Source organism: Dromaius novaehollandiae, chromosome 4, assembly GCF_036370855.1.
Source record: "Dromaius novaehollandiae isolate bDroNov1 chromosome 4, bDroNov1.hap1, whole genome shotgun sequence".
In the NCBI taxonomy this organism is placed as follows: domain Eukaryota; kingdom Metazoa; phylum Chordata; class Aves; order Casuariiformes; family Dromaiidae; genus Dromaius; species Dromaius novaehollandiae.
Window position 1 is genome coordinate 19,413,951 of NC_088101.1, and position 25,308 is coordinate 19,439,258.

Here is a 25,308-nt window from a genome sequence, read left to right on the forward strand (position 1 = left end):
TCGGATGAAAAGTGAAATCATATCTGTTAAAATTAACTGCTGTTTAAAATCAGCTGAAATAGTAATGATACTTATTAAAAAGAAAAGGTTCCTGGGTTCTCTTAGCACCAATACCATTTCTCTTTTCAGGGCAAGAAACAAGTGTTTTGTTCCCCACTGGAAAGCAAAGGAGAGAAGCATTATAAAGCATTAACACTTTTCATTTTAGAGCTGCAGGACTATGTAATAGCTTCAAGCTGACTCTTGTTCAAGATTTAATATGGGTTAGGGATGGGGGTCTGGGAAGAAACATCCACATATGGCAGGGAGGAAAGGAAAATTGTTTTGATGGAGTTTAGATTAGAAAACAAGATGCTTTCAGTATATAGCTATTCAAGCATTCAGAATGGTGGGAGTGATTCTAATGAATAAATTGGGAGAGCGCATTGAGACAGGTTAAGGGAACATGGTGAATACAATTTTGAGATGTTTCTATGATGGTGAGCAAGCGTTAGAGGCCCTCATGAACAAGGGCTGGTTCTCAGAGTTTTCCTTGCATAGTTGAGATGGATTGTGTTCAAAGTTAAAGGGCTGTAATCATTATGCTTCACATTTCTGTTGTTGAACAGACTCCAGATTTGGCATAGTGATCCTTCCCTGCAGGAAGATTCTACTCTCTCTAAAACTTTTTAAAAATATAAAATACATACAGCTTCTACCACCATTTACCTCCATGTAAAATATATTGTTTTATAAACAGCCACAAATGAACTAAAAACCATATTCCCTCATTTTATCAATTAAGTAACAACTCCACAGCTGTTACAATTTCCAGACACATGAAGCTCCTATTGAAACAACCCCTTTATAAGTAACTGAGTGCCATCATTAGCTATTCAAAGGATGTGGAACATGCACAGAAATCAGTGGTTGAAGCAGTAACCATCAAGCACAGCAGGGCAACCATTCAGTCTGCACAGTTTGAAAGCATCCTCCTTTCCAGTCAGGGGACGAGGATGAACTGAACTAACTGAAGACTGTATGTTCCCTATGGAAGCAGAGAGAACAGCAACATGTATGTTAAGGAAACTTGGCGAAAATGAAGTAATACTTGTTCTTTACAAATGTTAGGGAAAAAAAAACTTACCGTAGAACTTCCTGGTATTTTTAATCACTGTGCCAGAGTTACAGGTTATGAACCTTAAGTATTTTTCAGGAAGCTTGCTTCTTGGCTTGGAAAGAAAGGCATATACAAAAGGCATATGCACTGCACTATAATTATTATTATTATTATTCTGCACACAAGTATACACATACACTCCACAAATAATAGTTTCAGAAATGTACAGCTGTTCTCTTTTAAAAGCATTTTCTTAAATTTTTTAAGAAGTAATGTAAAAAGGAGCTGAAATAAAAGTGATGAATCTCCTACTTACAGATACCAATACCAGGTACAGATACCAGATACTCTGGACACATTGTTCTATACAGTATCTTGTAAAACCAGTTCAATATATTGTAGTATGGAACTTAGCAGGCAGCCATTGTCCACCTAGATTTCAGGCATAATTTAACATTTCCTCATTAAAAAAGTAAATAAAACCTCCTGTTTCTCAAGGATGCTATATTGACTCCTCGCCTCAGAGTGGAGCAAGAAATGACCAACTCATAGCTAGCTAGTTTGATATGCAGTGGTACAAAATGCAGCAGAATAAGAAAGATTTGCTGTTACCTGTAACAGACAGTACCAAACCCTGACTGGTACCAAAGCTAAAGGCAAGAGCAGGATTTTGATCAACAAAAGAGTTTACTTCTGGTTTTAGGACAGTCAAGCAAAGAAGGAGGGAAGCTGTAACAGGTTATACAGGAAAATCAAATGTGAACAATATTGCACCGACTGTACAGGAAGCATCTATATTAAGTAAAATGAAGGAAATAAAAAAAAGACACACACACACACACACACACACACTTGAGCTTTTTGCTCCCCCTGGTGAAATGTTTTGGCAAGAGATTCAAGATGAGTGTTGCCAGTCATTACTGTGATCCACAGCTGTGTGGAACTTGCATGTCTAGAAAGACCCACATCAGCTGTGGGGAGATGCCGAGAGTGCTAGTACCGTATCCCTAGTCCTGCCTCCTCAGGCTGCCTGCCTTCACACAGTAGGTGGGGTGAGCCTCTGTTTGGTTTGTACCGTCCTTCTCAGCACTGCATTTTCAAGGCCGTTCATTTCAAATTCTATCACTGCAGCATCTGACAGGCCTCCATTCTCCACAGTCAAGCCAGCCAGCTACCTCTTGGGAAACTGAGCACTAACTGGCTATATTTTTAAGCAAATACCTGTTTTACCTTGCTGCAGTTATCCACATGCAGATGTGAGAAGGGCCAGATCACATATTGCTCTGTCTTAAGTAAGGTTAGGCTAGAGCAACAGGAGACACCTCTTGGTCCATACATCTTAGTGGCAGACGTCTTCTCAACCCATTGCCGAGTTCCCCAAAAGGAGCTGAGGAAGAAAGGGGCGACTCACTGCTAGCTCGGCCTTGCTCTGCCCACAAACCCCATCCTGAGGCCGTTTGCCCCTCTGTTCTACAGTGATCGGCACCAGAACATGGGAAACGGCACTTTAGTGGCCGATGAGCTGGTTTTCCCTTCCTTTACATAATGTTGTGCTAAGGCTGGGTTACAGAGGTGAAGCAGCAGCCATCCCAGTCCTATACAACCCCCTCCCCAGTCCTTATACCCTCCCTGCAACTCCCATTCCATTTTCAAGCTCAGCCCTTTTGCCAGCACTAGCAACTTCTATATTACCATAGTCCCTTGCAGAGCCACCTGCCTCCTTCAGCACCTAGATGCTGCTTGCTGTTTCTCACTGTGATAGAGCTGACAGTGCCTTGAAGGTGCAAAGGAGTGCGAGAGTTCTGGGGAGGAAGAGCGATAGGAAAAGGCAAGTTTTGGAACCCAAACGAGGAGGAAAGAGGGAATCACCAACCCCAGCAGCAGGACTTGTTCACTGTGTGTGAACAGTCCTGTAATTCAGAAGTCACATTTCCTGAGCCTTTGAACCTGTCATCTCACAGCCCAGTTCCAGACTCCAAAAGTTAATCACGTTGGTCTCCATTTTCTTCTGTTTATATTCCATCTCATGACTCCACTCCAAGCCTGGACAATTCAGATCCTCTTCCTGGCCTCACACCCACACATTTCAAATAACTGTTGACTTCTCCAGTGACTCATTGCCTGGCCAGCCTATTCACTGTATGTTTAGCTTATTCATCTCTTAAGGCACCATCAACAGTTAAAAATACTTTAGAAAAACTCCACCAGGGCTGCTTTTAAAATAGCAGATACAACTGATACTTGTTTTGGTTTCCTCCAGAAAGATTAAAGACACACGATGTTTACTCAATAAACGTAGCAGAGGCTGAAGTACTGTGTTCCCGTACGCATCTTTCTTACGAACGCTCGCACGTCTCTGTCTCTTCTCCAGCCTCAGCACCTTCCTCATCTTCCTCATTTGTCTGAGCCTTCTGCAAAAGTCTGGGCCCTGCCAAGCCAATAACCAGGGCTCCAATTGGAGCAGTGATCAAGATTGCCAGGAAAGCTACTGTCAGTACATCCATTCCATACTTTTCCAGTTGCTCATCCTGATGACTTCTTGCAGTATCCAGGGCAAGGGAGCCTATAGCAGCCTGCAGTAAAGAAAGCATTGCTGAGATGGAGCAAGTAACTGTTAACATTGAGAGAGAAAAAAAGGGCTAATCACTCAGTTCATGTTTAGTATGTCCCCTACATTTTAATTCATTCATCTGCTCAGCTTCTAGGCAATATGTAGAAAAGTAAGGGTTATATTACATCTGTGGTAATGATTTTCACTTGACTACACTTTGAATTTCCTAAGCTAATGAGTTGGTTGCCCCCTCTGAAGAACACTTCTGAGCTGCCATGTTATCTCATTTCTGGAGGAGGTATAATTAATGAAATGGACCTGTATATCTCATATTGCAGCTGTCACAATGCTGTACCTTGAGAATGTGTCCTGATGGCAGTCAGCTAATAGCAATTTCTGAAAGTTTAGTTCATGAAGCTTGTAATATTCCTTGCTTGCCTTGATTATTAACTTCTGTTTGCAAATAATCATGCTACTGAGACAAAGTCCTAAATGATCTAAGATCACTGATTTAAAGGAAGCCTGAGGCTTCTCTAGCAATAAGACTGCCAGACCACCCCTCCTTAAAATTACCACAAACTAAAAGCCCCTCTGAGCCTCTGCTGTGACTGTCCCAGCAGACAATTCATGTGCTGCAAGATGGAAACCCTCAAAATCTGTATATAAAGGCAAAATAATCTGTGATATATGAAGAATAATTATTCTACAATAAAGTGTTTGTACGTACAATTCACTGTCATTGACAAAAGTACGATCTCGGATACAAGCAAAACATCCTTACATGGTATACAGGAAGGCCCCTGCACTTCCCTAGCAGACTTAGAGCTGAGCTGTTTAGAATATGAATAGTACAAATACTATACTCGGATGTTAATGGGTCTGTTCTTCCCCCAATTTACCTTCATGCTAGTCGGGAGGAGTTCTACTGAGAGCAATAAATACAGCTTGTGTAATGAAAGTGATGGATTGTTTTACCTGGACGGTGGCTTTGGGGATCCATGCCAATGAGACAAATACTTTCTCCTTGAAATTAAACCCAGCAAAACACACCATTAGGAACGTTGCTAGGATTCGTACAACCAGGGCAATGCCTAACGTAGCGATACAGAGCCCTACAACAAAGACAAAGATTTCCAAGCATTATTGCACAGAGGTGCCTGAATGGAATAAGCTTTTTAAAACTGTAGCTTTACAGTGATTTTTTTTTTTTTTTTTTTTTTGTGTCAGCCATAGACTGCTTTGCTTTAGATTTCTTCATGGAGATTCTTCAGAAGCTAGTAATGAAAGCTGGATAACTAGTGAATGATCTTACCAACAGTTTCAGGCCTAAGAGACATAACAGATACTTCTGCTCCAATTAAACCAAAGAGAAAAGGCTGAAAGACATTCCATGCAACTGCAACAATTTTTTCTACTGCCCTCTGCAACAAAAACAGAAATAATCTGTAAATTCACAAAAATCTGGCCAAGTACACACAACATTCAATTAATCAAAGGACAAGGTGGAAACATCATAAAAACTGGTCAGAATCGTTCCTCAGACTCTCAGTTTATGATGAACTTTTTCTTTGACCTAATACTAAAAGATTCAAGGTGAGTACACCTTTCAGAGGTCAGAGGGTATCTAGTTCTGTTAGTAAATGAATATTTTTCTCAAGAAGAGGGAAAAAAAAATCACTAATGTGTGAATAGTAACAGCAGTTTTGAAACTAGAGGAGAAAATAATGAAAGCATAGCTGATTTTCAGTATTTAGGATGATGTATCCTGAACAGTTTTGCCACGAAGTTGCCAGGAACTGTGTGATTAAATTTGTTCCTCCATTTATATCTCAACAGAGTCAAATCTTCAAAAGTTTCAGTAATGGCCTAACTCTGCTCCTACTGCACTCAGTTGGAGGCGTCGCTCTGAGTGAACAGGAGCAAAGTTAGGCTAAGGAAGTCTGAAATCCCACATTAATGAAGAGTATTGAATTTTCAATGTTATGTGCTGTGCAAGTACAAAATCATGCTTTCTTTTTTTGTTTGAACTTCACACTCGCTTATGCGAAGAGGTGCATTTATATATATAACTCAATTTTTTTAATTAAGTGGATTCTACAATAGCAAATGGTGTCCAGGCCTGAGAATGTGAAAGTATGGACCTCTAAACATTTTTCTTATTTTCTATTATCTTAACCTTTTCTTTTTTGGAGGAAAAATTATCTTCCTTACAGATGTTAGCAACACTTCACTTTGCTTTCTGCCCACATAACTGCTTTAGCAATGGGAACAATGTTCCTTGCTTTCTGTGGACAGCACTTGCTAAGTCACTTCCACCAGGGATGGTACAAGACAATGTCATAGCCTTAGAGAAGCTCAGCAGGAAAATCTCAGTAGCATACTGAGTATACAGTAAGCAGACCTCTCTGACTGTATCTGATAAGAGAGCTAAGGCATCTGAAATCAACATTCTTAAGAGCAAGAAGCCCAATCTACCGATCAAAAGAATTTAAACTGAGCATTTATAGACTGCACAGAGTCTTTTACGGACCTTCCTTCCGAAGTGGTTTACAAGCAGGCCTCTTTCAACAGTAAGCTTGATAAGCTGCATTGTACTTAAGTCCCAAGCCGAGTTTCCCTTCTTTCAGAATTAGACAGAAATGTAGTATTTTATATAGAAACTATGATTTCTTGTTTGTTATTTTGCAAACCTTGAGATGTTACTGAAGTCAAGGTCTGGATGGGGACCACGCAATATGGTAAAATGGGAGCAGTCCTTCATGCAAATGTGGACTTTGTTATATCTGATCCCCCCTTCCTTTCCCATCTCCCACTACACAACCCAAGGCTGCAGCTGTGGAGAAGAAGATCCCCTCAAAACATTAAGTGCAGAGGGTATCATGCAAAAGAGGCAGTGAGATGCACCAAGATACAAAAATGCAGTGGGGCAGTGACAGTAAGAGAAAGCAGGTTTGGTTGCTAAGAAGAAGCAGCTAAAAAGCAGTCTTTGGTATGTTTTTTGTATATACACTTGTATGAAGGTTTATATGGCTTTACATCACCATTTAATATGGGCACTGGCCAGGATTTGGGAAACAGGAAATGATGGTTTATTATTGTTTTCCCTCTTCATCCCCCAAAAACACGGGGAAAAAAAGCTCAGGGAATTCTGGCCAGGTGCACTATAGTATCTGGACACCTATTTGTAATTCTGACCTTAAGCAACTGTGTAAGGTTAGGGAGCCTGTCACAGGGCTGGGACATGAAGCTTTGGAATCCTAGTCAAGTGACTTGAAAATTAAATCTTAACAGGGCTTAAGAGGTAACGCGCTGGTATCTAAAATAAGCTTGAAAGTGAGCTTTTCTCTGTCAGTATATGTTACACTCTGTATTGACACATACAGACACAGACAGTAGCTTTCTGTTACGCTAAACGTTAAAGACTTCCAAAATTAGGACAGAACAGTGCTTAAATCTGTACATCCCTTAAAGCTTTGTAAGAGCACCATTACCGCTCCTGCCAGAAGTCTAAACTCCTGCTGGCCTGCACATTCAGTGAGTTTTGGTGTGACATGCTTATTTATGGAAACACTGACCTTGTCGTCAGACCATCCCACACCGGCAACAAAAGCTAAGACTAGTGTGCAGAGCCCTCCTGATCCAGGGAAACCAAAGTAGATGCTGCCAAAAACAGCAAACATGGACAGACCCAGAACAAAATACGATCTCTTCCATGCCAGAGACGCCTGCAACAAAGGAAAGAAATGAACAAAAACCCATTTTAGACATGGAGGAAAAAAATGTTACTTCTTTTCATTTTGACAATAACAAAGGATACCATAATGAAGGAATCAAAGCTTCCAAGTAAGACTTGAACTACTCATTTGGGTTCATGGTTTCTAATTCCTGGGAAACTAACATTTTGCAAGTTAAATATTTCTTTTCCTCTGCCCATCTGAAAGCTCAGTGCACAAATGGCTTTTTGTATCACAAGGAACATAATGTTCTGTTCTAAGATCCCTACTTCAAGTCTGTGATAACTGTACAGTCAAATACTAGAATGGTTTATCCAAGGAGGGGTGGAAACCTTGCCACTAGATGTTTTTAAGGACAAGTTGAACAAAAATCTGTCAGGAATACTCTGGGTTTATTTGATCCAGTCTCACAGCAGACAGTTATATCATATGAAATCCACAGTTCTGTTCCACCATTTCTATTTTTTGGGTGGACTCCTGTACCACATTTTTCATATTATTTAGTAAGAAGAAAATTTGGTTCCACTGAGGGCATTAGATGCTTTGCAAATTGACCTCAGTAGCCCAGAATGCATCTACTTCCTTATACAAATTTCTGTTCAGTTAATTGCCTCTTGATATCAAATTCATCTAACACAAACTTAACTTTTATCGAAGGCAACACATTCTAATCAGTGTTAATGATGTGCCAAATTACTTAAAACTCATGATCTGTTCTGCTCCTTTTTGCTCTTTTACCTACTGGAAACATCTTATAGAAGCAAATGTGAAGCATATCAATCCTATTGATTATTTTACTGTGTGAAATAGGAATCAGACTCCTCTCTTGATGCGTGAACATTTCCACCCACTTCAATGGGACCAGGATGGTGAGCTGGAGTTCCAGACTCTCTGCATTGGAAAGGACTCTGAGATCATGTATTACTATTGTAGTAAGCAAGTAATCTACTACAAAACACATCAGAGCTTCATGGGGTTTACAGCTTGGAAGCTGTTAGCACTGTATACAGCTTTCTCCGAAAACAGCTTCATTCAAAGCTTGGAAGTTACTAATTTAAAAATAGCATCCCTTTATAGAGACCCCCCCCCCCAAAAAAAAAAAAAACAAAAAAACCAAAAAAAAACCCCACAAGTTTTATTCTTAGTTTTTACCTGATCATGGCTTGGGAAATACCGAAGAAACATTCCCAGAATCCCCCCAGCTGCTATGCCAACAGCAACCTCCAGCACTCCGCGGAGCACGTTGTACAGAGTAGAACCTATTGGCAAAAGCAGAACAGGTTCAGTAACCCTTATGCAGACCCTCCAGTCACAAATGCTGTTAGACCTACGAGGGTGTTTAAATTATTTGAGAGTGAAGGGGTTCAGGAGGAAATCTATGGGTCTGAAAGAACCAGACGGTGCGGCTTTCTCTCTTTGCAAGATCATGCCAAGAAGGTGTGCCAGAGAAGCCAGAGAAAGAGCCGCTGCTACAGCACAGCCAGGCCCAGGGAAGTCTGAAAGCACTTATGTTGGGCCTGCAGGGACCAGACCTGGCAGCCCAGGGAGCGGGAAGAAAGGTCTCCCAGAGTTTTTGTGACCCACAACTTCTGAGAGCAGACAAAGTTACACCAAGACTTTTGATGATGCATGGACTTTACATGGGGATATTGTTAAGATATAAACCAGTCAATCATAACAGAACACACATTCCTCAAATTATGACTGTTCTGGCTTTCACCAGCTACAGATTAACAAGCATACCGGAAGAGAAAGCCATCCCCAGGCAGGTGTTGAAACCTGTAATGGCCAGGATGTCATCAATGCTGCCAGCAGCCATTAGCAGAGTTGGGACACCTTTTTCCACCCCATATCCTCCTGCTTGTAATATCAGCATTGAGGGCACCACGACAGCAGGGGAAACGGCACCTAGAACAAAACTGAAAATACATGGTTTCATTCTCTCTTAAAAAGAAAGAACCGAGGAAAAAACAACCTCAAAACATTCCAACTCTGCTTCTTTTAAAGCATAAATACTCAGACCTTTGAGATATTTTCTTTATCTTTCCCTGTTAATTACAAGGATATTCCTATGAAGATTCATGATCAGCTTTTACTTCCAGGCCGCTCAATAGTATTGAAAATAAAGAGCTCCATGGACTAGGACTTGAGTTTACACTGCAAGCCAGGTGTGTTCCCTGATATATCCCCTGATTGTCCAATTTAGGGACCTGATCTAGACATGTTTATGACTCAGGAGCCCAGTTCCTTCTCATGAAAATCAGTGTGTGGCAGAGAAGGAGATGGCATCCATCTTCCTCCAACGTACGGGTCTGGACTGAGTCTACCAGTTTAGAGAGAACCTAGATGGAAAGTTTTCCTCTTTGAGGATATTATTCCAGAATGTAACATGCCATATCCTTACTCTTGACTGTGACAGGGAGACCATTCCTGTGTGCATTTCCAAGTGGAAATTTTGCATTCCAGCACAAAGATTCTCCCAACTGTGGTACTATTTTCAGTCCCTAGAGACTCTGTGTTGTGGTTGAAGACCCAGGGATTGCACCATCCTTCTTCCTTCTTTAAGTGCCCAGATCACAAACAAAGAAGAGTAATGATGCAAGTACTCCTCCACAGCCTGGAAACATGACCTTTAAATTAGCCACAGAGCCAGACAGGGATGGTAAGCAAACAACCACAGGGGCTAAGCACATCTTCCATCGTATTTCACCACAGGGCAGGCCACTATTAACTGGCATTAAACTGAGGTCTCTGTTTGGCAGAGAACTAAAACTGCACTTGGATCACTTAGCTGTAGCAGGAAAACAGTCACCTTTATTATACAGGCGAAAAGAGTGTATGTTACCCTAATATAAATCCCCATTGCCACGGCAAATGCATGAACAAGTAGGCAAGAACAGCAGCTGTGCATGTCTCCGAGATGCATGGTCCAAAAGAAAGCCGTAAACAAACTGCTTTCAGCTTCTTAAGAGCCTGTAGTATAAGCACATTCAGACATTAGTATCTGTACCCTCAGCATCACAGAGAGGAAAACATATTTAAGATCTGATATGGTTTGTTAAAGAACCCCCTTTGAGCTGCAGTACAGGTTAAGATAGTTTTAACAAGACCTAAGCCAGAGATAGGCTCAAACACAACTGGATTTGGATTTAAAATCACAAGTGGGGCAGTGAAACGCACTGGATCTGTGTTTGATAAGGTTCCTGCACGTCTGAGTAAGCAGGGGCAGAAAATTCTTTTCGGCTTCTTGTGCAGAGCAAACTAAATGTCAGAGGCTGAACTAGCTGGGATCCATTTGAAAAGAACACCTCTAACACAGCTGACTCACTCGCCATTACTCTAGGTCATTTGCTCTGTCCACAAAACATTATGTTTTTACATAATCCCACAAGATGTATGAGCACCCCAAAAAATGATCCAAAGGTCTGTGAACAAACCATGAAAAGCTGTAGAACTACTTAAACGTTGAGAAAGGAGCCAAGCACATCTTAACTGCCTCCTGCTTGATACCAGAGCAGTATAAGCTCCATTTGGCTCAGTAATTTCTGTCCAACAACTTCTCTGAAGCAGAGAGCAGAGTGTTTGCTCATAGCAACAGCCTTCATTAGTCACAAACAGAACTCTGCTAGGACAAGTCCCTAATTCTGACATTGAAAAATACTCGCAACAAGCTACAGTCTTCACTAGCACAATTTATCCCATCATGATTAGGATTGAGAATCACCAAAGCAACTGACATCTTTTTCTTTCCAGCTGCTGCATGCAGAGCCCCAACAACTGAGTTTGAATCGCTACATGGCAAAAAAATCAAAGATGGATTTCCTTTGGTTAAAAAAGTTTTCATAGATGAGAGAAATTTCACAGAAGTGGGCATCTAATTTGTGTTTAACAATGCACAATCCATGCTGATACAAACTGCAACATCTTGATAAAAGGAATGATAGTAATCCAGGAAAATGGGCATTTCTAAGGAATAAGAGAACTCTATTTTTGTAAAAATCATTAGCAACTCTAATTGTTATCCTTGGTTAAAAAAAATCAACTTAGTTGACCTGAGCTAGTTAAAAAGACCTAAATTTTCTATAAACTTTAAACAGCTCCTAAAGCTTGAATAGATAAGAGCCAATAATGATATAGCTTTATTTTAGCCAGCTGAGTTTGATCAAGTAAAATCTTGCCTTCATTAATATAGGGAATGTCAAGTTTCACAATGTGTGGAAGAAGAGAATTGCCTTTCGTTCACAGAACCATTATGGGTTTTATATGATATGAAACATTGTTTCTGTAGTACAGCTGCAGTCACCTTCAGAATTAATATATTTGCATAAAACTTGTAATGAGACCAAAAAAAAAGAAAACAAAGCTTGCAGATTTTTTTGATCAGTGTCACCACAATAATTCCTCCTTCTAGAACTGTGGCTCCCTTCATTACTTGTTTTGATTTATCAGTGTGTAAACTGACAAGGAGTTTGTCAGGGAGTGTAAACTCTTCCTAACTGAGCTTGAAGGACTGCATGTCTTCAAGATGTCCTGTTCACAAAGTTCAGATTTTTTTTTTTTTTTTTTTTTTTTTTTTTTTTTAAGACAAGGAGGAAAGCAGACATAAATCAGACTTCTCGGGGTTTTCTTTTTTTTTTTTGATTGCTCACCTACTCTACAAATCTAACTGCTAATTATGATTAACATATGGCTATACAATAGAAACAATGCTTTCTGTAATGCTTAACTTGTAAACTCTAAGACTGAACATTTCAATACTTTTAACAGAACCAATTATTCAATATTTTTGAGGACTATTACAGGATTTGCTTCACAAATAGCTGGTCCCATACCTTTGGATCCAGGCCAAGTCCTGCTCGGGTCAAGATAATGGAAAGAGCAATATTCCTCAGTGCTGCAGACCAGCGAAGGTTTATCTGAATGATGTCACTGATGACCGGGGTATTTCGGATGAAAAAACCAGCAAGTAACATCCCTTAAAGAAAAACAAACAAGCTGCTGTCAAATAAGTTTTTTTTTTTTTTTACTGCATTACAGGCTTACCTACAATTCTTAAAAAACAGATTTACTGTATTATGTATGTATTTATGACAGACAAAGAAACAATTCCTGCTCTGTATCATTAGCATCATTTTAAGGATGAGAACTGAGGCAAGGAAAGAGAGAGATGTGTTTAAACCAATGAAAGAGGTTTAGGACACATCAGATTACCAATGAAGAAATCTGCAGGATGCAGAAACATAACTCTAATGAGAATTAACAGAATTCAGCTTTGTCCATCAAGTGCAGGTCATACATACCATGAACAGAGACACCTATGCATGCTTAAAAGGTATTTTTCCTGTTTGCTTTTTTAACACAAAATGAAAAAAAATCGATCTAAAATTGGACATTTATTTCAGAAGTTGGAAATTGTTAAGAACCCTCCTAGGTATAAGAAATGCAGGTATCACAGGAACCATAATGCTGAGTTCCTTGGGAAATCTAATCTAAAAAGGCTAATCATGAACTAACAGATTTTAAAATGCTTTGGCAATACAACACTTATGCAAAGGGGAAAAAAACACAATCAGGAACTTGCTTTTATTCTCTATTTGATCTACTTCCAAGATCCAACCTTTTGCAAATATTAGCTTTGCAGGAGGTCTCTCATTAGACAGTTTTGCTATCTGAGCTGTAGTCCTGGAAAGATGCAGAAAAGTATGGAAAAGGATAACTTTAAATATAATCTGCAAAGATTCACCACTATAAGGCTTGATGATTCAAAGATGCATTTTTGTGGCATAACTGATTATTAGCCATGTTAAAAAATGGGAAAGACCAAAAGAAAACACACACTGTGCTTAGGTTGCTCGTAGCCTGGTATGAGCCTGTAAGCTTTGGCTGTGGACTTGATTTGTCCTGGAGCACTCTAAACTTTTGGACATTGATCTTCCTACACCCTCCTGGAAAAAAAACAGTGGTACAATTAATCTGCAGTGCCTCATGATAATTATGTCAGCCTGTGGCTAACATAATGATCACATTTCATTGCTTGTGAGAGCTCCAGGCCACTAGAGCTGCCCAGATCTAGAAGCCTGCTTAACAAAGCCAGCCCCTCCCCCCGCTTTAAAAGGATATCTTTACTGCTCTGTTCCATGTTGTCTGCTGCAGAAATCTGTCTGCAATATATACCTGAAGTGTACTATGCCTATCCAATTGTTTCAGTAGCAATTTCATTCCCTTTTTCCTCAAAGACAGAGGCTCACCATGAGGTACATAGTGCTGAGAGCCGCATTAAACTCCTGTGCCTGGTACAGATAGATCAAAGGCAAGAATTCCTATGTGAGAGTACAAGATTTGTATTCTTCGTGTTAAAAAGAATATTCAAATACTTCAAATACTTTTTTTTTTTCTGACTTATAGATTTCTCCAATTTGCCTCAAAGACTGGGAATCAGAACAAATAACTCTGTCCCAAGCAACTCAACTGACATGTGCTGTCATGCTTAAGTCTGTTGTTCAATATTATCTGTCTGACAAGCAGCTTCATGCTCAACTCATAACTTTCAGATATAGATGTAATTAACAAAAGCAGAATCCAAATGGTCAGAAACCATAATTTTTCATTTTTAAGGGAGAGTTTTTACTTAGAAAGGACAAGCTTCCTGCTTGCTAAAGTCTGCGTTCATGTTATGGCAGGCACACACACTATATGCAAATCCCCCCTCTCCTTTGAATTTGTTCTTATTTGTGAAACTAAGCAGTGCTAGAACAACATGCTGCCAGAATAGTACTGTATAAAAGCTATCTAGCCCTTCTTCCGTAACCAGTGTAATCATGTGAGGCACTACACCTCAGACGTGCAGGTTACAAGTCACATCTGTGCCCTACAGCTGGATATTTGTAGCCTGTTCTGCCATATTGTTTTACTGCTCTACTCATTTATGCATTAAACATAATAAGGGGGCAGTGTACAGCTGATAAGAAGTCATAGCCTTTTTCAGCTCCACTGGCATTACAATACTTCACAGTACTGTACTGATCTAACCAAAATCTCCTCTGGGAAAAAAGTCTGAAAAGGTTCTGAGGATGTCAAAAATTAATGCCTTTTTTTATCTCCCGTATGTAAAATAAAACGGGAGATAAAAAAGGCATTAATTTTTGACATCCTCAGAACCTTTTTACATTTTTATGTGAAATAAAATAAGATGCTGATATGAAATGCTTATGATTGATTCAAATTAACTTTAAGAAGTATTCCTTGTGAATTTAATTTTTCAGGTTTCAGTTACTTGACATAAAGATAGGAGAAGAAAGAAATTCTTTGGATTACTAGTAGAAAGGAATTCTGTCAGTGTTTTCTTTAGAAAACACTTTCATAGCCTGCATGAGATGCATGCAAAAAAACTCAGCAATAATTTCTTTATGAATTATTCTGTTCTAACAGGAGGTCCGGATTAAGACTGCTGTTTAGTGATATCATAAACAGGTTTTAAGTAAAGGGGATCGAAAGGACAGTCAAATTCCAGTGCCTGGGTACTGAATTCTTTGAAGGTCGGAGAATTTTAAGAGCCTCAGTAACATACACACTATTTCACCTGGGCCAGTTTGGGAGATTTTGCACCTTCTCTGAGAGGACTAGATACAAATCACTTGGAAAAGCTACAGATTTTGAGCCTGATGCAGTTTGCATGTTCCCAGTCTTAATATACCTAAAACATACATATTACCTGACTGAACAACAAAACTACGCAGGAAGAAAAGGAAGAAAGAATATCTTACCAAGAAGAGCAGGGAGAGGTGGCAGTGTTCGTATTTTAATGAGTCCAAAAATTTTACCTCCAATGACAGCAAAAAAATAAAGAAATAGAATTCCAAACAGGTTTCCACCTGGGAGACACTCAGTCCCAGTGATAGACCAAGCCACAGCCCAAACCAGGACCACGATCACAACTGGAACAAGACAAGAAATATCCATATTTAATAATCTCTCAGGGATGACTGTTCACTATTAGGTAACACTTGTTTTTCTACTAAGCAAAAAGCTACCATTAATCTGAGAAACAAAACTACTTATCTTAAAAAAGAGTTTACTCATAACAATGCATTAAAGCTTTGATGCTCCCTAAACTGATCTTCTGAATTTATATATACTAAAATGCTTCAGAAAATGAAAACAGGAGCATCATTAGGGAAAGGACTGAGTGAGCCTTGGCCCACTGTGAAAAGCAGTTATCAGGTCCTGAACTTACAGCTAAGACTTTCAGTAACAGTTATCTTGCATTCATATAACTGCTTTCTTCTTCTTAAGAACTGCAATAAGAACCTGCTACTGTACAAACTGGCATATCTTCAAACTGCTGACTGTGGCTCCAGTCTCATTGTTAAGAGTATTTCAGTATCGTTCTGTGGCTGGATAGATTGACGCAATACACTGCTATCTATGGGGGGAAAAAAATTCTGAAGCAGGTCCTATCTCTAGGCAGCCTAAGGTAGGACAGACATTTCTCTTGATGCAGCAGTCAAACAGGTACAATACAGAGAGAAAAGTTCTTAATGTGAAAATATTATGCTCTTTCTAGATTTCCAAACATGTTCCTGTAGTTATACAAGGAAACAGGCACACATAGATATATAAGCATAAGAGTGAAGGATAATAAAAAACTTGCCCAATAAATTCCCTTTTTCATAACTACATGAAAGTGTATTGCACTTTCAAGCTGGGTTTTTCTTAATCTTATTTGATGGTAGATGGTAAAGGAGAGATTAGCCAAACAGATGGTAAAGGAGAGATTAGCCAATTCTCAAATTTAGAAGCTTAAGAACCCCAAATGAGAGACAGCAGAGACTGTGGAAGCAGCCAAACCCATAGGAAGTATCTATTGTTTGGAAAAGTGAGAAATAACTGGTTAGTCAGGCATTCTTTTGTGTGAACCTTCAGTGCAGGGCAGATTCAAGCAGAAGGGTCAGCGTGCCTTGGAGATGGGATTCTTGGCTTTGCATGCCTGAGGTATATAACATTAAGAAACAAAAGAAAGTAAGGTATCATTGCAAAGCCTTGTGTTTGTAGCCTCAATTGCATAACAAACCATCCAGTGTGCCAGAAATGCACTGTTTATAATCATAATGCTCTCACCCCAAAAATGAGCAATCAAGAAAAGAATTAGCTCTTACTTCTGCTCAAAACAATGTACAATGCAAAGACAAACCTACCACATTTAACATGGAAGACAGGATGAACAAAAGCTATACATTCAAATCTTTGTTCTACCTCAATACTACTTCTACTAACATGTTGAAAGAAGATGTGCTATGTAAAACAGCCATTTCCCTTTGTTATTTTCCAGAAAAATAGTCAGACATCATATCCAGAAAATCAAGTACTTCATTTGCCACTTCTCAGTTCAGCTAAACATTTTTGTGCTGCGTCTTTCTTACATACCATTTGTCACTATTCGGGCCAGTAAACCTTGAGGAGGACAGGCACATATTTGCCTCAGTGTTCTTGCAGGTGTTGAAGACTCTGCTATCGGCTCCTGAGGTTGCTGAGCACTGTGATTCAAGAGAGCAGTTTCTTCTGTTTGTATATTTCCATCAGTACCTTTGGCATCTACTGTTGGCCCTTCCTGAATTAAAACAGAGAGATTCTCTCAGAAGTGGCACTGTATACATTTGTAGTGGTGTACAAGACATCTGCAATCAGATGTGATGCACTAGGTCAATACTGTCTACTGATGACTACATTAATTAAACAATTGCTATACTGCAGGCCAGGTCAGTTCTTTATTTTATTTATTTATGTGTGTGTGTGTGTGTGTGCGCGCGCACGTGCATGTATTTAAAAAGTACAAAGATCTGCATATGAAAGACTGCAGGACACTTGCCTTTGCCTTTTTATCTGTGATAAGAGACCTGCTGTCTTTCTCAATACACATAAGCACCTGTTCAGCAATGGTATCAATATATTTAATGAAAAAAGTATTAAGAGGCTGAGTTCAGCTTGTCTTTTATATGAACTGAGTAATTGTCAATATTTTCTACAGTTTGATAGGGTTTTGGTCCAGAATATTGTGTTGGATTCCACAATAAAGTTAACAATTAGCATTAGTATCATTCCAGTGAGACAATAATCTTTAATATAACTCCCAGTTAGCTTCTGTTACAAAGTTTTGAACCAAAATAACATAACCTATTATTGATTAGGCAAAGAAGAAAGAAACAGCACAGATAGCCAGGGAAAGCATTACTCACATGATCCATTGCTGGAAGGCTCAAACTGATAAGTCAAAAGATGGAGAAATACCACTCTGGGAGTTTTTCCCTCAAAGAATGGTTTCTTGAAACTGCTCTCTTATACTGATTCATCTACTTATCCATATTCATAGCCAAAACATTTTTTTGACCATTTTTGGGTATGTATCTTGCTTCATTTTAGGGTCCTTATTTCTGACAAGTTAATCATCTACCTTCCCTTATAATTATTCACCTTCATGTCAGCTGGTTGTCATAGCATGGCGATGGAATTCTTGCCTATACTGTGGTTTGGCCTTCATCCAGTAGTAGTTCCACATTTCCCATTATTTCTGTCTCATATATATACGTATCCCTTACTCATTGTCACGGATGGAACACCAAATCTTGTGAGCTCTCAGTGCGGAGTTACTTCGTTATCTATCCTGTGATTAGGAGTCACCAGCTACCCATGCTTACAAAGATATGTGGCACAGCACTTATCTCTATAGTTGATATCATATATTGACTCTGAAGTATCTTTTATATTAAGAATTTTATTCTTGCATTTACCACTCATCTTTTTCAAAGCCCTGGAAGTCAACTCCAGAAATATCCATAGGGAAGTTTAAAACTGTTTTGTGAATTTTAATAGATGGAAAAAAAAAAAGAAAGGGAGAGATGCATGAACAACTTTTAAACACACTGATAGGTGCAATTTAAAGCAGAGAAGAAAATTTAAGTCCATTTAGTTCTTTTTCATAGCTGGTTGTAAAACTTGCACTGATTAATTTTCTAATTCAAGCTGAAATTGCAACCACTGATTGCCAACTGTCCAACACACTACAGACTTCTTTTGACTGAACATCTGTTAATTGTAAAGAATTCCCTCATTGAGAATTTTTTTTACATTCCCTTCAGCATTTTAACAGATATAGAAAGAGAAGTAAAAGGAGAGTTCCTCTGACTAAACCTGTACTTTGAGATCCTAATTACCTTAGTTTTCTCGTGCATGGGAATCATGCCATTTTTCACACATTCTGACAGCTCAGAGTCTTCATTCTCATTTCCAGTATCCTCTTTTACCATTGTGGAAGTCCTATAGAAAGCAATAAAAAGGTTGAAGAGAAGCAAATAATACAATGCAAGATTTTTTCAGCGCTATTACTTCCTTCCCCATAGATCAGATGAAAAAACTCTCACAGCCCAATTTGGAATCTAATATCATGCTTTTTGCATGTCTGCGTATGCTGCACATAAGAACAAAAGACAAAGCATTAGAAAAACTTTATTAAGCTTGTAGAGTACAATAAACCCTGAAGGTTTTAGAATCACAGTGGTCTGTGCAAGAGAGAGTACAGCTGTACTACAGACACACACATGCACGCTTTATGCCTTCTACCAGCACAGAAGAAAGGTCATTTGTTGTCAACACCTCTTGCCAGGACCATTAGTCCTGAAAATGTCACAGGGCCTGTGAACAGGGCAATACAAATGGAAAAGAACAAGTACCATTTCTAAAGCATACACACCAGGCGAGGCTTTTTTCTCTAGCCTAAAACCTGACCAGATCCACCTCGATTTTCAAGGAATTTTTTCAAGAACATGGTTCTGTTACACATCGGTATTCACAAACACATCGACTGAATATCTAAGAAATAAAAGATGTTTGTTTGAATCAAAATCTTCAGTGTCAGCTGGTTTATTGTGCCAATCACATCTGCATGCTTTACTTAACTACCAAATTGCCTACAAATTAGCCTGAAGGATTTCTTTGGTTCAGGAGACTTCTCTCTCCAGCACCTCCCTGGCACCACACAGAATAGGCAACCATCAGCTGTGCTGCTCACATTTGTTCAATTGGAACCTGCCCTTAGAATATTCTCTTTCAAACAAGAATTATAGCACTCATAATTCTAGGAGCTTCCACGAGCCCAAGAAAATTCTCTCCATACTTTTAAAGCTCAATGACCATTGAGACAAACCCTAGTGCTTTTGGTCCAGAACTTTTTTTTTTTTTTTTTAAAAAAAAAAACTTCTTGGCTGAAGGAGGCACCAGGGAGAGGTACTACTGATAAAAGTCCAGCGTTTACTGGGCAAATTTCCTTGTAGTTGGTGTTTTATCATCTGAGTCACATATCACAGAAGCAGTATGCTGCCTTTTTCTCAGATGCTGAATTTACTTGGCTGAGATGCCTTTGATCCCCACCAGATAAGTCAAACATTGCATTCCATTTAATTTGTACAATTTTCACTCTGAATTCAGGTAAGGCTGAGGCTGATGGCTCTTCCTTGCTGCTCCTATCCTGTGGAGAAACCTCTCGGGGAGTGGGAAAGAAAGCTCCAAGTTCATGTGTGTAGTTGTCATTGTACTTAGTCCTTAATCAGTTAGGTCCTCTTCTGGTCACACGATGCTAACAAGAGATATATCAGCGTACTAAATGAAGAGCATCTGAGCGACAGAATGTTTACTGTATTTTCACAAGTCTGAGTCAGTAAGACTTGCACACACATATTTGAAGACAAAGCTTGCTAAGTGTTCATCTCCATCACAGCAAAGGTGTGCATACATTCTCTATTAACTACACTTCAGTGCTCTCTGCACCTCAGCAACTTGGAAATGAACAGCTTTGTTGGTGGTGTTTATTTATTTATTTATTTATTTAAAAGTCTAGTATATCATTCTGGCCGCTCAATTTGAGCCAGAACTTCTGAGCCAAGAACTTCATTCCTTCTTAAATTGCTGGAAGCAAGTCAGAGAGTCAGTTCTCACAATTGTCAACCTTTCCGTTTATAAAGATATACTTGATATCTAGGATGGATTGATGCCAAGAACAAAGACAGGGTTTATTGTAACTTCTGGGTGTTTCTGAGTTGTTCTGATATGAAACTGGTTTGAGACAAGGTTAAGGCACAGAGAAAGAACATAGAGCTACAGGCAAATAGTTTCAACGTGTTCTAATACAATAGTTTTGCTCTCTTTCAAGTTTAAAATATTAATTTATTCAAATTCCATTACGTTTCTACATCTTTTAATTACTATTTGTGGAACCAAACAGTTGCAGTCTCAAAGTTCTTCAGGGAAATAATTGATACCTTTGTTTTTCTTATGGGTTTGTTCAACATTTTGCCAGGGCAGTCTTTTCACTGAGGGCAGGAAGCCATGAATGCCAATCTATTAACCAGAATTTTAGGCATCAACAGTCTGGGTTAGAGAGCAACCTGCCAGTTTCTCCCTCCTCCTGTTCACTGACTGTTTTACTGTTTGCTTTTACACCAGGGTATTAGCACTCAATTTTGTAATTCTGGAGGTGGAGAAGACCAGAAAGATGATGACAGTCTCCATCCAGCTTTGCATGATGGATGTCCCAACTCTCAGGGCCATGTTTTCATTGATGTGAATAGGTTAATACTTCTGAGGAACAGGAGTCCACCACACAACACCAGCTCCTGCATGCACTGCTAATAGTGGTGTAAAGGGAACAAAAGATTGATTGAGCAAGGAGATCCAATTTCCTGCTTCGGTTTACTGGGGATGGTTTCAAGGCGGGAGGGAAGGAGTCTGCTATTGTGTGTGCTGCCCTTTGCTGTTTGGTACAGAGAGGCCTCAGCCTGCTGGGTTCTCCATGCTGCTACTCCTCAGCAGCAGCTGGTTGGATTAACAGTACCAAAGTGAGTAATTAGTTCACAGGCACAAACTCAGGCCAGGATTTAAAAAAAACAACAACAAAAACCAAAAAAAAAAAACCCCAAAACCTTCAGTCCCACGTGCAAACAAAATCAAGAGAGATTGAGAAATCATGGAGCAGAATTCATACCACACAGTTAAGGCCTGTATTTGTGAAACCAACCAGTAACAGACTTATTTTAATAGAAGCCTGTAAAATACACTTTCCTTATTTTGAAATTAGAAAGGTTTTTATTGTAGGTTTTTTTAGCTAGATCCTCTCATTTTGCTTGGTTTTAATTGGGAGGGAGGAGCAAAGCAAGGCAGAGTAGAACTGCAGGACGACTGACAGGCACAGCGTGTGCGTGCCTGTATTATCGGCTCCATTGCCCTGGTGACTGCCAACACTTCTGCTCTGCCCACTCACAGCGCACAGAAAGGAGTATAAATAAAATACCACAACCACCACCAGAACAACAAGCATGCAGAACAGAAAAAACATGATAGTAGCTGTAGCAGATGACTAGGTAAAATGGAAAAAAAAAAAAAAAAAACAGAACAGAAAGAAAACATGCATCATCCACAAAAAGACGTAAGTTAGCCCTGATGCAACCTCCTTCCCCTGCCCTGCTAGCTTCCTGCCTGCAAGGCCAACAGATAATCCCCCCCCATTACCCCTCCCGCTGCCTCCAGCCACAGGGGATGGAGATACAACAAGATGGAGGAGATGCAGACAACCTACCTGGGGAATGGCAGGGGTCACGGAGAGCAAGCAGGTCCCTGGGCAGCCTCTGCAGCACCGCTAGTGCCTCGGCGCAGAGATAGAGGGATGATAATCGCCAGCCGTAAGCAGGAACAGCTCCCGGCCAGCTCTAGCTCCTCCTCCCCTGCCGTTGCTGCTGCCGCCGCCACCGCAGCTACAGTCCCTCCTCCAGAGGCACAGCTTCCCTGGACCAGGCAGCAGCTACCCCAGGCTGGAGCTTGACAGGATCGGAAAGGCTTCCCAGGTGCCAGCTTCTCTCTTTGCACTGCGAGGAAGACAGCAGTACAGGCAATGGGGTGGGGGAGGCACTAGGAGCTGAATAAAAATATCTGCATGTTTGTGGTGCTTCCATCCAGACATTTCTACTTCTCAGAAATGAGCTAAGGGCATTCCCCTCATCCGTAAGCATGTGAGCGCGAATGGGACAGAGCTCGTGTCTCACCTCATGCAGCAAGCTAGCCAGCGTGGCTGTGGAAGTAGATTCAAATGCAACATGGCGCTCCTTTGTTCCTAGTAGCATTGCACAGAATTAGGGCTGGCTAGAAATCTATTAAAAAAAATTAAAGCTGCTTTTTCATCAGGCAAAATTTTCCAGAAGGTCCACGAATCAGGGAAGTTCCCCCCACCCCACCCCCAAAGGGAAAAGATTGACTTAAAATCTGAAAAGTAAAAAACCTCCCTTCTGTATTATCGCTGTGGCAGAAGGAGAAGAAAGGGAATCAGCCAGTTCCATAAAAACAGACCAGGGATTTAAGAGGTCACAAGTGCATTAAGGAATGATCTCATTTAATAACTGTAGTAAATCTCCTGAAAAACCCTAGACCTTAGAAGACATTCCAAATTTTCAGCTGTTACCACAACTGTGAAAAGCACTGCTAATATGGCAAGGGACAAGACTCTCCGTTGAAGTCCTTTGAGTTTTTTTGACCACCAATTTATCAGACTCTCTGATAAATCCACTTCTGAGCTTTAGTGCTCTGTGTGTAAAATGCAGATGGTATCATTTTTTTCTTGGAAAAATGCTTTGACAAAAAAAACTTAAGTAGTTCATATATTACAATAATCAGCAAGCTTTGAAGTGTTTATAGAGTTCAGCGTGTAATAAATATACTGAAATTTCCCTGAAATTCTGAATTGTATTTTCAAAAAACACAATGCAAGTCCCCTGTGTTGCTGCAGTGGGGGGATTTGCTTTTCAAGGTAAGCCTTCTACAGCTACCACCCAAGCAGCACTTTAGCCTTCATATTAAACTCTGAAAATATTGAAACAGTATCCTGCCAGCCTGAACTTTTAACATTTTAATTTACCTCAGTGAACTTTGGGGGGGGGGGGGGTGCATTTTGGTTACCTTTGGATTTCTGCTTCAACTTTATCCTGCTTTGCTGCTGGGGTCACTCTACTGAAATAGAGAAAATACTCAAGCCCCCATAAACAAACTGCACAATGCTCCAGCCATGATTAAAGCTACAAGTTAAACCCATGTTGAGTTTGAGGAATCCAACGTCCACAATATTTTCTCATTTAAAAACTGTGAATAAGTAAATCTAACATCAAATAAGTAAATCAAATAATTTATATTAATGCCACCATAAATATCGAAGAGCTTAAGCAACCATTTGGTGTTGTTACAGAAACATGCACAAAACTAGCATATACTTGTGTATACACTGCAGGTTTTCTGATTACTGATCAAGTGTATTCAGCAGCATTTATCCTTTAATTCCTCCCCTCCACCCCCAACAATTTCATATATATGCAATTGCATACAGCTTCATTCACAAAATAGATGCAGCTATGTGCAATTTTTTAATGTAATCATACTTATAGGCAGTCAGCCCATGTCATTCATGTCAATTTTAACAGCATGCTAGCATAATAAATAGTGTTGGAATTCAGCTTGTTCATTGCCGCAAGATCTTTGAGTCAGGAACCACGTTTTGTCCAGAGAATGAGCCTTTACCACAACAGGTTTCTGATTCAAAATCAACACTCCAATGTGATACCACAAAAATGATACCAATCCACTCCTTTCCCATAAACTATTGCAGAAACAGTCATCTTCTGAAAAACTTAGCCGTGTGTTTTAGCATGAATTGTATTGGTATTTGAGAATAAAGCAACAGAAGGCCTAATCAGGGCACCTAGCCTATAGATTTGACAATATTTGTTCAGTATTAGCACAATTATTAGTACATCCTCCTGATGAGCATTGTTTGCTCTATCTAGAACTGTAAAAATCTACTCTTTTTGCTTGCTTGCTGGAAATAGAATGTATTCCTGAAGATCCACCCTGTAAATGTAGGAATCCTTCTCCCACATATACTCCCCACATGCCTACTTCAGTGATATCCTTGCATATTACTTTTCTGTACATGGAAAAAGACATAGTAGTGATACTTTAAAGACCATTTTAGGAGTGGTCTATAGCATTCATGAAACAGTTCTGGCCTTCATCTTTCCCCGGAGAACCACCTTGGTACTAGTAAAAGTACTCATTTTTTCCAGCTGACTGCAAAACTACATGAGCTTCTCTACGCTCGATACATGACATCTTTAGTCTTAACCACTAGAGCAGGTTCATCTCCCATTATTTCTGCTTCATGAAGACAGTGTCTATAAGCTTTGGGTGCTTAAACAAGAAATGGCCAATCCTACTGCTCCTAATGGTAAGCTGTTGCTCTACCTTTTAGGTTACGACCTACTGTCTTTCCAGATTCCAGCAACCTTAGCTCACTGGGCATCTGTAAAACAGATACTGCAGATGCACAGTGCAGCTGAGCATGTACAGGCTGACTTACACTGCATGTGCAGAAAGTCTGACATGCCCATACACTATATCCACAGCACATCTGACTGTCCAGCACCTCCCACTAAGGATCTGTGTTTACAGATTTGGGACAGATATTCTTTCCAACAATTCAACACACAAACTTTTTCTACAGTTATTACAATTCTAGAACATTTTGCTAGTAATAGTAGAGAGGAGGAAGAACATACTTCTTAACTTGGAAATCATGAAGTGCTTTCAAGTACGATTTGCAAGAACTAGTATGTTTTCTAACACAGGACAGCTATTACCTCCAACAAAATGATCCAAACTGAAGTTTCCAAATTTGCTACTATTTCTGCTTTCTTCAGTTGTTTAAACTGCACTTAGTTCAAAATCAGTTGAGCTGATTTAAAAGCGGTTTCTTTCTGCTTCCCCTGGATAGTCTGTCAACACTATTAGGAAATCTAATTGTGAACGTTTAACTTTGGAGTATATATTCCAAAGTATATGCA

The 25,308-nt window shown here is 39.7% G+C and overlaps 1 protein-coding gene across 2 annotated transcripts; it reads right to left on the reverse strand.

Moving 5' to 3' along the window:
- Positions 1 to 1,240: 1,240 nt before the first annotated feature.
- On the reverse strand, positions 1,241 to 25,202 carry LOC112988393 (sodium/hydrogen exchanger 9B2). 2 transcript variants are annotated; one of them, XM_026108892.2, is made up of 14 exons: positions 23,375 to 25,202; positions 22,468 to 22,572; positions 22,005 to 22,290; positions 18,592 to 18,694; positions 16,808 to 16,991; positions 15,148 to 15,318; positions 12,217 to 12,359; positions 10,230 to 10,357; positions 9,128 to 9,303; positions 8,537 to 8,643; positions 7,226 to 7,375; positions 4,963 to 5,071; positions 4,626 to 4,762; positions 1,241 to 3,672 (listed from the first exon to the last, which is right to left on the reverse strand). In XM_026108892.2, the coding sequence occupies exons 4-14, from the start codon at positions 18,682 to 18,684 to the stop codon at positions 3,436 to 3,438; spliced, it is 1,635 nt and encodes a 544-aa protein (XP_025964677.1). In that variant the 5' UTR covers positions 18,685 to 18,694; positions 22,005 to 22,290; positions 22,468 to 22,572; positions 23,375 to 25,202; the 3' UTR covers positions 1,241 to 3,435. The 2 variants fall into 2 exon arrangements, with proteins under 2 accessions (XP_025964677.1, XP_025964687.1); XM_026108902.2 differs by lacking the exon at positions 23,375 to 25,202 and having other exon boundaries at positions 22,468 to 22,656.
- Between the last annotated feature and the right edge of the window lie 106 nt (positions 25,203 to 25,308).

Coding starts and splice junctions, on each gene's coding strand:
- LOC112988393 (XM_026108892.2), bottom strand. CDS start 18,684: ATGGTAAAAGAGGATACTGGAAATGAGAATGAAGACTCTGAGCTGTCA. Junction 7,376..8,536: donor ATTTCCCAAGCCATGATCAG/GTAAAAACTAAG, acceptor CCTTTGTTGCAG/GCGTCTCTGGCATGGAAGAG. Junction 5,072..7,225: donor TGGGATGGTCTGACGACAAG/GTCAGTGTTTCC, acceptor TTTTTGTTGCAG/AGGGCAGTAGAAAAAATTGT.